Source organism: Emydura macquarii, unplaced genomic scaffold (assembly GCF_026122565.2).
Source record: "Emydura macquarii macquarii isolate MOO-44397 ecotype Brisbane River unplaced genomic scaffold, CSIRO-AGI_Emac_v2 contig_2897, whole genome shotgun sequence".
NCBI classification, from domain to species: Eukaryota; Metazoa; Chordata; order Testudines; family Chelidae; genus Emydura; species Emydura macquarii.
In genome coordinates this window covers 53,803,105-53,819,795 of record NW_027133034.1, presented here as the reverse complement: position 1 = coordinate 53,819,795, position 16,691 = coordinate 53,803,105, and the positions used below count along the sequence as shown (strand labels likewise).

At 39.7% G+C, this 16,691-nt stretch overlaps 1 protein-coding gene across 2 annotated transcripts in view; it reads left to right on the top strand.

Annotated features, from left to right (window-relative positions):
* The window catches only part of NLN (neurolysin), a 70,554-nt gene that overhangs the window by 46,084 nt on the left and 7,779 nt on the right, over positions 1 to 16,691 (top strand). For both annotated transcript variants that reach the window (XM_067568856.1, XM_067568855.1), the window contains exons 6-9: positions 1,576 to 1,736; positions 5,700 to 5,835; positions 9,708 to 10,074; positions 12,506 to 12,707. In XM_067568856.1, the coding sequence (XP_067424957.1) occupies positions 1,576 to 1,736; positions 5,700 to 5,835; positions 9,708 to 10,074; positions 12,506 to 12,707 (866 nt within the window). The remainder of the gene's footprint in view (positions 1 to 1,575; positions 1,737 to 5,699; positions 5,836 to 9,707; positions 10,075 to 12,505; positions 12,708 to 16,691) is intronic.

Genomic DNA, 16,691 nt, shown 5'->3' with positions numbered 1-16,691 from the left:
AGCCCAACTTCAGTGCAGGCAGATTGGTTGAAACTATAGTAAAGAACAGAATTATCATACACATAGACAAACATGTTATATTGGAGAAGAGTCAACATGGCTTTAGTAAAGAGAAATCATGCATCACCAATCTATTAGAATTTGCTGAGGGTGACAACAAGCATAAGGACAAGGGTGATCCAGTGGATGCAGTGTACTAGGATGTTCACAAAGCCTTTGACAAAGTCCCACACCAAAGATTCTTAAGCAAAGCAAGCAGTTATGGGATAAGAGGGAAGGTCCTTTCATGGATCACTAACTGGTTAAAAATAGGAAACAAAAGAGAGGATAAATAGTCAGTTTTACAATGGTAATGGTAAACAGCAGGGACCCCCCAAGGATGTATATTGGCTCCAGTGCTGTTCAACATATTCATAAATGATCTGGAAAAGAGGGTAATAATGAAGTGGGGGAGTTTGCAGACAATACAAAATTACTCAAGATAGTTAAGTCCAAAGCAAATTGTGAAGAATTACAAAGGGATCTCACAAAACTAGGTGACTGGGCAACAAAATAGCAGATGAAATTCAGTGTTAAGTGCAAAGGAATGCATATTGGAAAACATTATCCCAATTATTTATACAAAATGATGGGACCTAAATTAGCTGTTAGCACTCAAGAAAGAGATCTTGGAGTCATTATGGATAATTCTCTGAAAACATCTGCTCAGTGTGCAGTGGCAGTCAAAAAAGCTAGCAATTTTAGGAACCATTAGGAAAAGGATAGATAATAAGACAGAAAATATAATGCTACTATATAAATTCATGGTGCACCCACACCTTGAATATTGTGTGCAGTTCTGATTGCCCCATCTAAAAAAAGATGCAATAGAATTAGAAAAGATACAGAGCAGGGCAACAAAAATTATTAGGAGTATGGAAAAGCTTCCAGATGAGCAGAGATTAAAAAGACGGACTGGTGAGCTTAGAAAAGAGATAACTAATGGGAGGATATCAGAGTTTGTAAAATCATGAATGGCATGGAGAAAGTGAATAAGGAAGTGTTATTTGCCTCCTCACATAAGAGAAAAACCAGGGGTCACCCAATGAAATTAATAAATGGTAGGTTTAAAACAAAAGTAAGGAAATACTTCACAAAACACACAGTCAACCTGTGGAAATTGTTGTCCGGGGATGTTGTGAAGGGCAAAAGTATAACTGGGTTCAAAAAAGAATTAGGTAAGTTAATGTAGGATAGCTCCATCAATGGCTATTAGCCAAGATGGTCAGGGATGCAACCCCATATTTCTGGGTATCCCCTAAACCTCTGATTGCCAGAAGCTGGGAGTGGATGACAAGAGGATGGATCACTCCATGATTGCCCTGTTCTGTTCATTCCTCTGAAGCATATGGCACTGGCCATTTTCAGAAGACAGGATTCTGGGCCATATGGACCTTTGTTCTTATATTAAACTGGTTTGTGGTAAAACAAATGCAATACTTTTTGATCCACTAAACATTGTTCTGATATTTTTTAAAATAATTTATACGTGAAAACATCCTTTATTAAATGTTGTCATTAATTTATATTCCACAGAAACCCTTCCTGATGACTTTATTAATAGTTTAGAGAAGACTGAAAAGAACAAATATAAAGTTACCTTAAAGTATCCCCACTATTTTTCTGTTATGAAAAAATGCTGCATTCCAGAAACAAGAAGAAAAATGGAAACTGCCTTTAACACAAGATGCAAGGAGGTACATCAGATATTTAATCTATGGAATTCTAAGTGTGGCTTGTAGTGGTAATAGATCCAAAAAAATGTATTAATCAACAATTACCTTACAATTTCTAATAATGTAATTCAATACAATTAATAAAAGAAGGTCATTATTGGCTATTCAGGTGTAGATTATTGCTACATAAAAATCAGTTCTGGTCTGTCTGCTGCTTCCATTCATTCACTGTCTAAAGAATCTTCTTGGACAGCATTGTTAAGAATTTACTTTAAGCAGGAAATTCTACCCAGTTAGATTTTACTATCTTTTTCCCTTTCCAAACAACTTTACTTTTAAGTAAACACATAATTTCTGTTCACATTGCAAAGTCTGTAAAACATGTCACAAGGTTTTAAAATAAATAGTGCACATATCTAAATGAACTGATTTCCCAGCTACTTAGCTTATCCAAATACTTGCCCACAAAATGTACTCTAATACAGTCATCCTAATCTTCATGATCTATAGAGATTTTAGTTTTTTATAAGTATGTCAATGTCTCCAACAAAAAGAGAATTCTGTAAATAACCTTTTTAAATGTTAGTTTTAGTCAGGTTAATGACAAATTCTTGAGGTAAAATTGAAGAAAGTATGTGGCCACTCATCCCATTTTTATTTTATACTTTCATAATAAATTCTTACATAGTGTTCTGGAAAACATGGCTAAGAGATTTATTTACCAGTAGGATCAAATTAACTTCTTTAAAGTTCTGTTTGGTATCTAGAAACATTAGCATAACATGCAATATTAATAAACAACCTCACAAGTAAACTGCTTTTTCATTCTGTGTTCCAGTAAGCTAGTTCATCTTTTCCATACAGTCATGATTTAGTATGTGGTTAGATTTTTTTTCTCTCTCCTTTGATTTGATTTTCATTAAAATGTCTTTGTTTACTTACTTGCAAATCTCTCCTTTTTGAAGCCAGCAGGCTTTTAATTGTTTTCCACTTTGCTCTCATGATAAACATGAAATCATAGAAGATTGTATTTTTCAGTCTTTTCTGTATTCCTGATCTTATAAAAGGAACCATGCTTCAAAAAGGTGTGTTATGTGGCAGTGTGTAGTATAGTAGCATAGCGTGTCTTCTCTCTGTACTTGAATATATCTCTTATTAACACAAATGTGAGCTATTGAAGGTATTTTCATGGAAAGAATATGTCTTTCTATTGCTGCCATTATTCATCAGTATTCAAACCTTTACACATTATATTTGCAGGAAGAAGTTGTGATAGGGAACGTCCTGTTTTCTAGAACAAATTATCATATAGTCACAGTCCAGGCCAGCCCAGCAACATAATTTTAGCATTAGGCATTGTCCTGCTGTAGATAGAGGCTTGACACTAGCACTTATACTCACTACTGGTCTGTGGAATGAGCTACTGGGGGCCTAAAGATCCAGGTTCAGTGCCAAGTCTCTCACTAAGGGTCTGTCTACACACATAGCGCTGCAGTGGTGCATCTATACCAATACAGCTGCGCCACTGCAGCGCATCTGATGAAGCTCTCCCGCCAACACAAACGCTTATGCCAGTGTAACTCATGTCGCTTGAGGGTGGAATATTCACACCCCTGAGCAACATAAGCTTTGCCAACATAAGCAGTAGTGGAGATGTAGCCTAAAACTCTAGATAACGCTCTGGCAGTGTAAATGGGCAGTAAAGTTGGCATGGAATTTATGCTCACTTTACGGTCCCTTTACCCTACTAGAATATTTTTAAAACCTCTTAGTAGAAATAGGAATAAGGTTCTAAAACTTGGCATTGAACCTGAATCTAGACCTCAGTTTCTCATTCCACAGACAAGTACTGAGTGGAACTGCTAAGAGGCACTTTATACTGCTCTCCTCTTTTGCCATTTAAAGGATAGAAGTCGTGAGCTCCAAAATGATTCCAGCTACATACTCTATGGTTGATAAGATGGGTGTAGCATGGGGAATGAGAAAGGAGGTGTGGGGGGAAAAAATGAAAAAAGGATTCTTCTGTTGACTGAGCTACAGGGGATAGCTTAGTGGTGCAAACATTAGATAGGTACAGTCTAGCCCCCCTGGCACTACAGGTTAGGGATGTAACAGGATAAACATTTAAACAGGGAGCAGCAGTCTCACCGTTTAGTAAATTCATCAAACATTTAAACGAGGGGGAAAATGCTTGTTCCTGAGATTTTGAGCTCCCCAGCTGCGGCAGCTGCTCAAATATGGGGGGGAAGAGGGCTGGGCTGGCTCATCCCCCTCCCCCAGAGCTTGAGTGCCTAGCTGTAGCGGCTCAGAGATTGTGTGCTGGGGGGAGGAGCCGCTGGCCTCTGCAATTGAGTTACTCATTCATTAACTGAGCAACTCAGTCATTAACACATAAATCAACAACTCATTAAGTCCCCCAGTCATCAACTCATTAACACATCAACTCAGACTTGTTATGCATTTTTAACCATTCTTAACCATTTTATTTTAACTTTTAAACAAAGGTAGCAGGTTATTGCAGTAAATCAACAAACGCTTAACAGGCTGACCTGTACACCTTTTGGTTTCCCCTCTAAGAGCTAAACCCACATGATTCTGTAGAGCTTCCCTTCCCTCCTCCAGTGGAAGGAGCTCACAGCATGTAATCTTTAAATTTTCTATATTTAGAACAGAACATTTAAATGGAATTTGTACTATTACAACAGGTTCAAATTTTGTCAGCATTGATTTTGCCTTTCATATCTTCAGGTTCCATGTAGTTTATTCTGTTGGCTCTTTTGTATGAAAATTTAAAAACTACTGCTCTCTCTGTGAGGACATTGAAGTTCTGATGATGCTATTAATAGGAGCAGGGGTTTGCCCATATGTCCTTAATCAAAAATTTCCCTCCCCACACTTCTGTCTTGTGTTTGCTGCCTCCTTTCACCCAGAAGTGACTGCATTTCAGTCGCTGATTATGTTGGAATGCTTTGGAATCCTTCAGAATAAAAGGTGCTATACAAGCATACATTTATATTATTAAATGCAGAAGGTGAGTGTGGAATAAACACATTAATGAAAAAGATTGAGTATTTGTTGATTAAAACATAATTTGTAATAGACATATTTACTTTCCAGCTAAATAGCAGTTGTTCTATAAAAAAGCACGTCATTTAGCAAATAATATATTTGATGTTAATAAAACCCACCTTTGGATAAGCACAAAAAATAGAAAAGGCAAGTGAGTAGAAGAATTGTCATTCAGACAATTGTACCAACTTTTCATTAGAGAACAATAGCCTTAGTGAGCCTTTGTACTTGACACCCCGGGAAATGTGAAAAATACAAGATAAGATAAAACAGCACTAAGAATTGAATGCTACATATCTAGCATATGTAAATGGATACACATTCAAGGCTGACAGGCCCATAGTTGAACTTGTCCTAAAAATAGCTTTAAAAAGTATTTCCTTCTGATCTTGAGAAATCTCACTCCTCCAAAATGGAAGCTGCAATGTAGAAACATTCTCAATTTCTCCACTCAGGTGATCCTCCACTACTTTTAACAAATGCTGGCCATCAATTCTTTGCATTTGGAATGCACACCACCACTATATATTTATAAATTTTACTTAGCTTCTAATTGACAAAAAAACCAAAACAACACTTTTCATAGTGCACAGGTTTGTAACCTTAAAAAGAAACTGTTGCCATTTGGTTTCAATGAAATGAATGATAGTGAAGGAATGATAATGACTCAGACTGCTTGGAAAAATCAGGATTCTGGCCACTGTTCATCAAATTGTAGATACTGTACCATAAAAAATTTAAGCAATCCTACCAAAAATACATTTTTATTTGACATTTTTGAATAATAATCTCAATATGTTTCATTTATAATGTCTGCTGTTGCTTATTTTAGTTCAAATGTTATTCAAATTATTGTTTCGATCATATGAATTTTGTTGTTTTAAGTTCATCATAACCTTGCCTTTTTTTTCGTAGGAAAACGCTAAAATTCTTCAGCAGTTGCTTCCGTTGAGGGCAAAAGTAGCAGAACTTCTTGGGTATAGTACACATGCCGACTTTGTGCTGGAGGTGAACACTGCAAAAAACACGGATAATGTAACAACCTTTTTAGGTTTGTTTTTATTTATATTATACTTTATATTTAGATCTGCAACATGACTCTGAACCCAAGGGAAACTTAAATGTGAAACCGGAGCACAGAAGGCTCATCTGGAATAGAAGCTCTCCACCCAACCCCTTTTAATATTTTTAAGAGTCTGTTTTCCAAGCACAGGCATAAATGTTAAATGTAATGGGAGTCTTGGTATGCATACAGAGGATAAGAGAGTATTTAGGTTGTCAGAGTTTACAGAAGAACAATTTAAATCTATTTAATGCATCAAGGGGTTGCCCTTTCTAGTAATCTGTTTCCTGATCTGCTTTCTCATATCAGTGTGTCCTTGCTTCAATTACTGCAGTGAGAAACTTCTATTAAACAGCTATGTAGCAATTTCTGTCCTGAAACAGGCCACTGATCCATCTAGCTCAGTGTCCTGTCCACAGCAATTGCTTCTAGTCAGTGCTTTAGAGAGAGGAATAAAAGCTCTCTCAATGTACTTGCTTCCATTATTTAACATTTGACATGATCCTGCTGATGACTGAAAGCCCTTGTAATATTTATCTTGCCTAGGGTAACTGACAGTGGTGTGTTTATTCATACAAGCAAGGCTTGTCATGGCTATCACAGTAGTCATGGATTTCATTATATTTTAAAAAAAACAACGTAACTTTTAACCATTTTGAGACTTTTCCATGTGGCAGGTGGATGTGATAACACTAAACTGATTTCACTGAGCAACTTGAAGTCTGCCAACTGAAACCTTGGGCTACATGGAAGGTTAATAGGGAGCAGGAGCTCAGCATTAATGTCGTAGTAATATAAAGTGCTGAACTCAGTTTCTCCAGAAATTGAGTTTTTTCCTTTCGCTCAAGACAATAAAGACTTTTAAAACAAAATAACCTTGAAATTAATTTGACAACTACTGTGCTTTAAATATTTACTGTTATCACAGTTCAGACAGAATCGCAGTTATTTGGACTAGACTGCAGGAAAAAAAGGGTCTTTTGTCTGCTTTTTTTCCATTATAACCATTCCATGACTGTTCCTAAAAACCACCATCACAAAACAGCCCTTTACATATGTATATTATCTTTCTTTTATATTTTACTAAGCTAAAAGTCTTTTCAACCTTTTGTGGTGTTCAAGTATTTTTAACACACATCTGTTCAGATTTTTTTTTTTTTTTTAAATTATTAAGTCTACAAATTGAAATTTGCCATGGTCTGACTCTTCATTGAGGACAAGGGCTTTTTCACACATGAAGAAATTTGGTCTTGAAGTAATTACGTTTGAAAACTGTGAACTGCATAGTACATGACCTCCTACTAAAGCCAGAATCCCGCAAACTGTTTATGCAGTACCTTGTGCACACAAGCCCATCCTATTGACCTTAATGGGGCAACTCGTGTGTATAACTGGTTGCAGAATCAAGGCCTAAGATAATAGTGTATGCAACTCCAGATATACTGCATGTATAAATGGGTTTAATAAATATTTGAAGGGGTTTCTATGCACACGTTTTTTTAATCAAGTAGATTATACAAAAAAGTCTACAGATAAGTTAGTGCAACAAAAACATTGAGATTTTAATGTACAAAAGTCAGGAAATTTAAACTTGCATCTGTAATTCTTATAACAATTCATATATTTTATGACATGAATTTAGCAGCATGGGGCCTAACTGTGGTTTTGATGGGAACAAAAATTGGGAACTGTTTGATTTTTTTTTTTTGTGTGTGTGTGTATTTAAAATTTCAACCATAACTTTGTAGAAACATATTCTTTTCTATATTATTCTAAACAGGCTTCTATAACTGCATGTCAGAGGTGAATGCTTTTGGTTTCTATTTGCTTGGGTGGTTTTTTGTATTGTTTGTTTTGAGGTTGCGTGAGAAAACTTGAAAATTAGTGCTTGCATGTCATTGGGACTTAGAAAATTAATATATGGGCTTGTACTGTAAGATTATGTCCTTTAAATCTAAAGTTTTTGTAATTATTTACTTTAGGGAGAAAAGCCTCATCAATTAATAATGATATTTTCTCTGGCTCTTTTGATATTATTGTTATTAGATATAATTATATGGATCTGATCTGCTGTGTTTTTTTAAACAATGTTCATATTTGAAGTTGATCAGTCAGTCCTACAGTTTTCAGGAAAAGTGTACATTCTTTTGACATGCATTAAATCTACCTTAGTTTGAGTTGTGTTATTACTATTTATGAGCAGTTTAAATGTAACAGTACTTTAGAGTACATTCAGAAACAGAAATCCTTTTTCCCAAAGCTTACAATTTAAATCTAAATGTTCACCATTATACTGAAATATTAGAATTTAAAAAATAATCTAATTGAAGAACTCTGACATTTTAAAAAGACTCAAGTATAAATGGCAGAGTAAGTATAGAATGTGCTTTCTGGGAGTTTCACTGAAAGAAAATCTTTTACAATAAAAGTGTTACTTTCATAACCTTTTGATCCTTTTTCTCCATAGAAAAATAATTTAAAAATCAGTGGATTCATAGGGAATAATGTCCAATGGCCTAGCAAATGACACTATGGGCTGCTATTGAGAAGATCCAGTGTAGGCAAAAAACGTGGAACTCTTCCACCTTCAATTAATTGGCTTGGGCTGGGAGTAGGACAGAGGTTGCCTTGTGAGGGTCTGGGAGAAAGGTGCAATGTGAATCATCATGTCACACCTCCAGTGTCTGATAAAAAGCAGCTGAAGGATATGTGCTGTTATTGTGGCTATTGCTAAACCACAGGGAAGAGAAATCAGAATTACATGGGGTGGCATCGGAGACTTCAAGTAGATGAGTACAGTGTTCGTTACTACAGAGAATCCTTTCCCAGGTGTCTGGCTGGCAGGTCTTGCCTGCATGCTCATGGTCTAATCCAGTGGTCCCCAAACTGGGGGGTGTGCCCCCTTAGGGGGGCACAGAAGAACATTTGCAGAGGCACAGCAGGACCTGGGCCAGCCCCCTGGGAGATAGGGAGGCAGCGCCACCCAGCCCCACCCTGCCCTCAGATCCACTCAGGACCTGTTCTCAGCCCCAGCCGCAGCATGGGCTCCGACAGTGGCTCTGCTCCCATTTGTGGCCCCAGCCTTGGTCTCTGGCTCCCAGCCACAGCCCCCGACCGCGGCTCTGCTTCTAGCCCCAACTGTGACTCCACTCCCAACCATGGCTCCTGATCGTGGTTCCAGGGGACGGGAGTTGCAGACAAGTTCCATTACAGATAAGGGGGGATCTAACAGAAAAAGTTTGGATACCACTGGTCTTACCAATTATCATATTTGGGGTGAGGAAGGAATTTTCTCCCAGGTCAGATTGTCAGGGACTCTGGGGGGGTTTCGCCTTCCTCTGAAGCATGGGGCATATGTCACTTGCTGGCTTAAACTAGTGTAAATGGTGGATTCTCTGTAACTTGAAGTTTTTAAATCATGATTTGAGGACTTCAGTAACTCAGCCAGAGAGATCTATTTCAGGAGTTGGTGGGTGAGGTTCTGTGGCCTGCAGTGTGCACAAGGTCAGAGGAGATGATCATGATGATCCCTTCAGACCTTAAGTCTATGAGTTTCCCTTTTTGGATGTCCTTAGGAAAGACTGAAAGATGTGATGACACTTACCCTTGCCAGTGCTGATGGTGCAAGTCTGCACATGCTCATATCTGGGACACCCTTGTAACCAAAACAAAAAGGCAAGCTGTAAAGTTGCTGTTAATCAAGAAAGGGTAAATTGTGGTGTCTGTTACTGGATAAATATCCTTTTTTGTGTTCACATAAATCTAAACATATACATTAGTTATCTGGTTATTAGTAGTAACATAGTACAATATGGAACAGGTAAGTTGACACAAAAGTAAATCTCTGGTTGCGTTTTCAGATGATTTAAGTAAGAAGCTAAAACCATTGGGTGAGGAGGAGAGAGAGTTTATTCTGGATTTGAAGAAAAAGGAGTGTGAAGAAAGAGGCTTTGACTATGATGGAAGAATCAATGCATGGGATTTACATTATTATATGAACAAGACAGAAGAGCTAAAATATTCCATAGATCAAGAGAAGCTGAAGGAATACTTTCCAGTTGAGGCTGTCACACAAGGCTTATTGAACATTTACCAGGAGCTGCTGGGACTTGTATTTGAGCAGGAAGAAAATGCTTATGTTTGGCATGAGAGTGTTACTCTTTATACAGTAAAAGACAATTCAACAAGAGAAGTTTTAGGGCAGTTCTACTTAGACCTCTATCCCAGGTAATTCTATAATTTGTTTTATGTACTTTAAAGGTGTTAAGGTGGGATTGATCTTAGGGGGGGGTGGAGTAATGTGAATCCAGAAGTAAACTTTTTGGCTGCCTAAGTTCTAGAGTCTTTCTGGGAGGGAAACATTCATATGGATATTTATATTCTATCTGCATAGATCTTCAATAAGTTTCAGATACTATTCCTTTTAACATCTGTCTTTGCTGACCTGAACTTGAGAGAGTGCTGACTAATACTATAGGTGATATTTATTTTTCTCTTTTGTTCGAAATGTGCCTTTCACATGGCATGTCAACACTAGTAGAGATGGATGTGTTCCTGTCCTCTGTCCAGACAAGAGATACTCATCAGGATGAATGAATTTTTGTACCCAGCTCCACCTGTTTTGAACTCTCTGCAGGCAAACTTCTCACTTGCTTTCTGGTTCATGCTAAGGAATGGAGCAGAACAGCTGGTGCCTGTGGCTGAAACACCATCTTGGAGCTCATTCAGCCTCAGTTTTCTGGGTGGAGGAAAGAGCAGAGAATCAGTCAGGAAATTAAAACTTTACTCTGACTACAATGAGGAACTTTAGTCTTCTGTGTGGGCCCTCGGTGCACCAACTCTCCACAGGTAGCCACTGATGGGAGCAGGGTCAAATTTGGTGGTCTCACTGGGCTCCAGATCCCCTCCCTGGCATGACCAGGCTACTGCCTCCAGCCTACTGAGGCAGCAGGAGGAAAAAAAAGTGATTGACTAGGAGGAGGACCAGATGGAGTGAATGGAGTCTTTTCTCTATACTCTTGCCAATGGAACAACTTTCAAGGTGACTTTGAATCCAAGAGCCATTGCCTTAAACAACCAGGTCTGTGCAGATCCCTTCTCTCCCCCATCAGTGATCTGTATGTGTCTCCTCCTTGCCCCAAAAGAAACTTCCTTATAGGAACCTTGGTTTTTTTTCTTTATCCCAGTGCTCCTTCCCAACATATTATTTATTCTAAGACCTCTTCTCTGCTCTAGGTGGCAGGAAGTTTTTCTGTGTCTCACTCCAGTATCCTCTTAAGGAGAAGTCTACAATTGCTTCAGACTGAGCAGGCAAAAATTCTCTGACTCCTTCACTTAAATTTTTCATGTTCCTTGGAGGTCCAGAGTGATTAAGAGAATATGGTTCCTGGAAGTGCACTGCCTGTCCCACAGGATCCACTTCCCACTGCCCAAAAAGATACTTCAGCAGGACCCCATCCTACATCTCAACCCCACAGACCTAAATTTCAGGGCTTGGTCCTTGAGCAAAGCCTTCTAAAGTGGCTGAGCATCTCAAGCAAGTTTGTTATCTTTTTCTTGAATTCATGTATCCTTTGTATAATCTGGGGTTTGGGCTGCACTGCTCGGTGGTGCAAATCCTATAGTCTTCCAGACTGTAAATTTTTCTTTCTGACATTCTGGACTTCCTCTGGGCAGGGTTTGAGAAGAACATGTCAGCTGGATCCCCTAGAGTTCAAGTCTCTGCACTGAATACTCTTGGGAAGGATAGATGGCTTCCCAGTAGCACAGACCAACTAATCTCCAATTTTCTGGAGGTGGTCTCTTACCTTAGGCCTCCAGTTCAGTCTCCAGTGCCGCTGTGGAGGCTTTGTCTTTTTTTAGATCCCTTAAAATCTCTGAGGTCTCTCCCTCTCCATGTGCTGGAAATTGGCTTTTGCTGGGCAGGAAATGCTGAAGTTCAGGCTACGACCTCATATGACATCATTATTCAGGTCCTCTAATCAAGGTCTTCCAGTAGAGAAAAGGAAGTGAGGGCCTGGTATTAATGGTTAAAAAAAAAAAAAAAAAAAAAGGGAGGGGGTGGGGGGGAGAAATGACACTAACGTTTTGCATAATAAAACAGCAATAAAGAAGAGGCACATGAATATTTTTGCACTTCATATTTAGTGACTCACTTTTAATTATGACAATTTCTCTAACTGTATTAACTAAGTTTAATTAAGAGATTCATTTTGTTTTAAAATCACACTGCTAAAGCAGCAAACCCTGTTCTTTACTCTTTAAATCTGCTCGAATGTTGGTAACAAAAGCTAATGCTTCAGAGAATGGGATTTGTCTTTCATGTAATTGTCATGTCTAAGACTAAATAAAATTGACTTTTAGAAGCAGCAGGGTTGTCACTTTTGATTTAAATAATTACTATAGAAATAAAAATGAGGCTTGCAAATGCTGCTCTAAATATTAAATTGATACTTTTTCTTTATGCTGTCAGTAGGATCCTAAGCAAAGTGACTTTTATAAAGGTCATTGGACACTATCTTGTTGTGGTTATTCTAATAAAATAAAGAGGTTCTCTTCCTCATATAAAATCACAGAGGGAAATGCCCTCTTCCCGATGTTACTTCTGGAAAATAAGCCTATTGGGTAAGGATGGTTTTTGGTATATTTTCTTGCTCAGAGAAGGAAAATATGGGCACGCAGCATGCTTCGGTCTCCAGCCTGGTTGCCTACTCTCTGATGGCAGCAGAATGATGTCTGTAGCTGCTCTGGTGACCAACTTCACAAAACCAACATCAGATCGCCCATCATTGCTGCAACATGATGAGGTGAAGACTTACTTCCATGAGTTTGGTCACGTAATGCACCAGATATGTGCACAGGTTAGTAATGTTTCTGTTTCATTAAAATATCTCTTACTCCACAGCCGCTCAAAATGGAAGGTAAGTCTTTTGATGGGTATATGGTTTCCTTAAGGCAGTGGTTCTCAAACTTTTGTATTGGTGACCCCTTTCACACAGCTAGCTCCTGAGTGTGACCCCCTCACCCCTTTGAGCGCCTGCCTCTGGCCCCCCACTCCTCCTTCACCTCTGGCCCCCATGGGCTCCCCACTCCCCCTTCACTCCAACCCCTGCACTGTTCCCTCTTTGCTCCTAACCCCTGTATTCTCCTCCTGATGGAGTGGCTGGTATTGCTGCTTGCTCCCACCTCAAAAGCTGCTCCTCGATGCATCCCTAGGGGGCTGTGAGGGGGGAGTAAGGAGCAACATCTGGGCTCCCTGCATCCAGATCACTTTCCTCACTTGGGCTCCGTAGGGGAGGGCAGAGGGCTGCAGCTCCTTATGCTTGCTTCAGAGCACAGCCCCGGTGGAGAAAGTCTCCTGGATATAGGGAGCCTTGGCACTGATTCTCACTTCCCCCCCACACAAACACAGCCCCCTAGAGGGGTGCGGAAGAACATTGTGGGGAGGAGGGGTGAAGAGTATCTGTGTATCACCCATCACCCTCTCCCCCCATGTTCCTCTGCCAGGAGGAAGCAAGGAAGCTCGTAGCCCTGTGCCTGGCTGAGGTCAGGGTTCATAGCCCTGCGACCCCCACATAACCCCATCACAAGGCCCCCAGTTTGAGAACCAGTGCCTTAAAGTAAGTATTTAAGAGCTTCATGATAACTTTTCATAGTTGAAACTTGTTTTGATTTTTTGTGTACAAATCTAGCAGTGAATACATCTTCTGGAAAATGTTCGTGTAACAGCAAATCCTTTTCCCTCTGCATAGCCTGAGTAACTGGGCTAAGCAATGAGCAGCTCCACGAGGAAGGACTGCTCCCATAGGCAGCAGAGCGGCTCTGTGACTGATACTGCAATTATGGTTTGTTGTTTTTGATAGTACCCACAATGCATTAGGAAGAAAAGAAGGCATAGTCCTGGTCCCAAAGAATGGAAATGGCCAATGAATCCACATACAGATTCCAGAGGACTGGAAAAGGGCAAATATTGTACCAATCTATAAAAAGGGAAATAAGGACAGCCCCGGGAATTACAGACCAGTCATCTTAACTTCAGTACCTGGAAAGATAATGGAGCAAATAATTAAGCAATCAATTTGCAAACACCTAGACGATAATAAGATGATAAGTAACAGTCAGCATGAATTTGTCAAGAACAAATCATGTCAAACCAACCTGATAGCTTTCTTTCATGGGGGGATGGAGGGAAAGCAGTAGATATGGTATATCTTGACTTTAGTAAGGCTTTTGATATTGTCTTGCATGATCTTCTCATAAGCAAACTAGGGATAAACAACCTAGATAGAACACCTATAAAACGGGTGCATAATTGGTTGGAAAACCAGTCCCAGAAAACAGTTATCAGTTACTCACAGTCCAAGTTGGAAGGACATATTGAGTGGGTCCACAGGGACATATCCGCAGAGATCAGTTCTGGGTCTGGATTTGTTCAATATCTTCATCAATGATTTAGATAATGGCACAGAGTGCACTTATAAAGTTGCGGATGATACCAAGCTGGGAGGGATTGCAAGTACAAAATTATCTGGACAAACTGAGAAATGGTCTGAAGTAAATAGGATGAAAATTAATAAGGACAAATGCAAAGTACTTCACTTAGGAAGGAACAATCAGTTGCACACACACAAAATGGGAAATGACTGCCTAGAAAAGAGTACTGCAGAAAGAGATCTGCGGGTCATAATGGATCACAAGCTAAACATGAGTCAACAATGTACATGGTTACAAAAAAAGAAAACATCATTCTGGGATGTAGTAACGGAAGTGTTGTAAGCAAGACACAAGAAGTAATTCTTCCGCTCTACACCACACTAATTTGGCCTCAACTGGAGTTTTGTGTCCAGTTCTGAGCACCACGTTTCAGGAAAGATGTGGACAATTTGGAAAAAGTCCAGAGAAGAGCAACAGAAATGATTAAAGGACTAGAAAACATGACCTGTGAGGAAAGAATGAAAAAATGGGGTTTGTTTAGTCTGGAGAAGAGACGACTGAGAGGGGACATGATAACGGTTTTCAAGTACATAGAAGGTTTTCACTAGGAAGAGGGAGGAAAAATTGTTCTCCTTAACCTCTGAGAATAGGACAAGAGGCAATGGGCTTAAATTGCAGCAAGGGTGGATTAGGTTGGACATTAGGAAAAACTTCCTGTCAGGGTAGTTAAGCACTAGAATAAATTGTCTAGGAAGTTTGTGGAATCTCCATCATTGGAGATTTTTAAGAGCAGGTTAGACAAACACCTCTCAGATATGGTCTAGATCAATGTTTCTCAACCTTTTTTAGGTCCATTTCTCCTGCGTACAGATGCCAGAGTGAGGAATCAGTGTTAAAAACTGTAAATTCTGCACCATAAGTCCACCAGTCCAGGACTAATTTGGTTGTGCTCTGACCTCTTTAACCAATAGGTAGCAGCACAAATAAAATGTCAGAGGTATGTAGCACACTTGGGATTCCCTTTCCTGGCTTCTAGTCCCAGGTAAAACTTCCACAGAATAAGGAACATATAAATCTATTGGTTAAATTTGGGATTAAACAAGTTGGATACTGAATTCAGAGCTAACATCTAAACTTTGTAAATAGCTTTTGTCTTCCTGCCTGTCTGTGAAGAATTTGGTGAGACGAGGCCACTGGCTCCACTGCTGTAAGGACCCTCCACTCACTGTGTCAGGGTGCAGGGCCATGAAGGCCTGCTTCATCCACCCTTTCACTGCTGAAGTAGCCTTTGTGAACATTGCTGCCAGGTTTTGTGCTGCTCCATGTTTGACATTTTATGCAAACCATTTAATGAGGTGACTTGTATAGTTGCAAATAAGTTGCCTATAATCAAAAACTTAAGTTTATGACCAAGCAGGGGTAGGAGATGGTGCTGCACAAAACTTGGCAGTTATAGCTAGAGTAGGTGGGTGGAGGCTCAAGGGTGCCTCGGTGTTTATTTGGGTACGGGAGTCTGAGTTGGAAGGCTGGATGGGTGGCTGTAAGAGCTGTTGATGCGGGGGTATTGGTGTCCTGGAGTAGAGAGGGGATGTGGAGACTGCTGGACAATGAAGCTCTTAGGGGTGGTAAAGGGGATTCAGGGGGGAGGATTCTGAAATAGGCAGTTCTGGAGAACGGGGTCGTTCAGGTACCTGGGACAGGTGAGAACTGGCTATGGAGGGGCAGCTAAGAGAGTAGGGGGCCCTTAATCTTGTGCTGCTGCCGCCTGCTCCTCCAGTTACTGCTGTTGCCACTGCCTTCCTATTGGGATTGAACAGGGGTAGAAGGAAGAGAGGAAATGCCTGATGTCTAAATGGACTTTAGTGGCCAAAAGATGCCACTGCAGGCAAATGTCTGCTGCCTTCCTGCAGCTCAGCTGGATGTGTGAGACTCCAATTGAGATGCAGAAATGCATGATAGGGCTGCCAAAAGCCTAAGTCTTGCGTGGGATGCACGACACTTAGCAGCCCTGCATGAAGTTGCATAACCATTGTGCAGCATGCTAAGGAAGATTCCTCATTCTGGCATCTGTATGCAGAAGAAATGGGGCCTAATAAAAGAATTGTAAGTCAGGACAGGCATCCTGAATTAGTATATTTTGTGTCTTAAACTTTTGTTTAGAGTTTCTATTAAGAAACAGAGTAAATATGCATTAGGGTTGGGATGAGAAGGCAAGGTAGGGTGGGATGAAACATCCTGAAGTATGAATCTTTTGGCTTTCAATGACCGATTTTTTTTGGAAATATTCTAGTTTTGAGGACTAAAGATCTGTGTTTTGGATACAGATATAAATAATAAAGCATCTAAACTGATACACACTACTATGATTGTTCTTTAAAACGTAGATTCCTTTACCAGTGATTTAGAAGAAT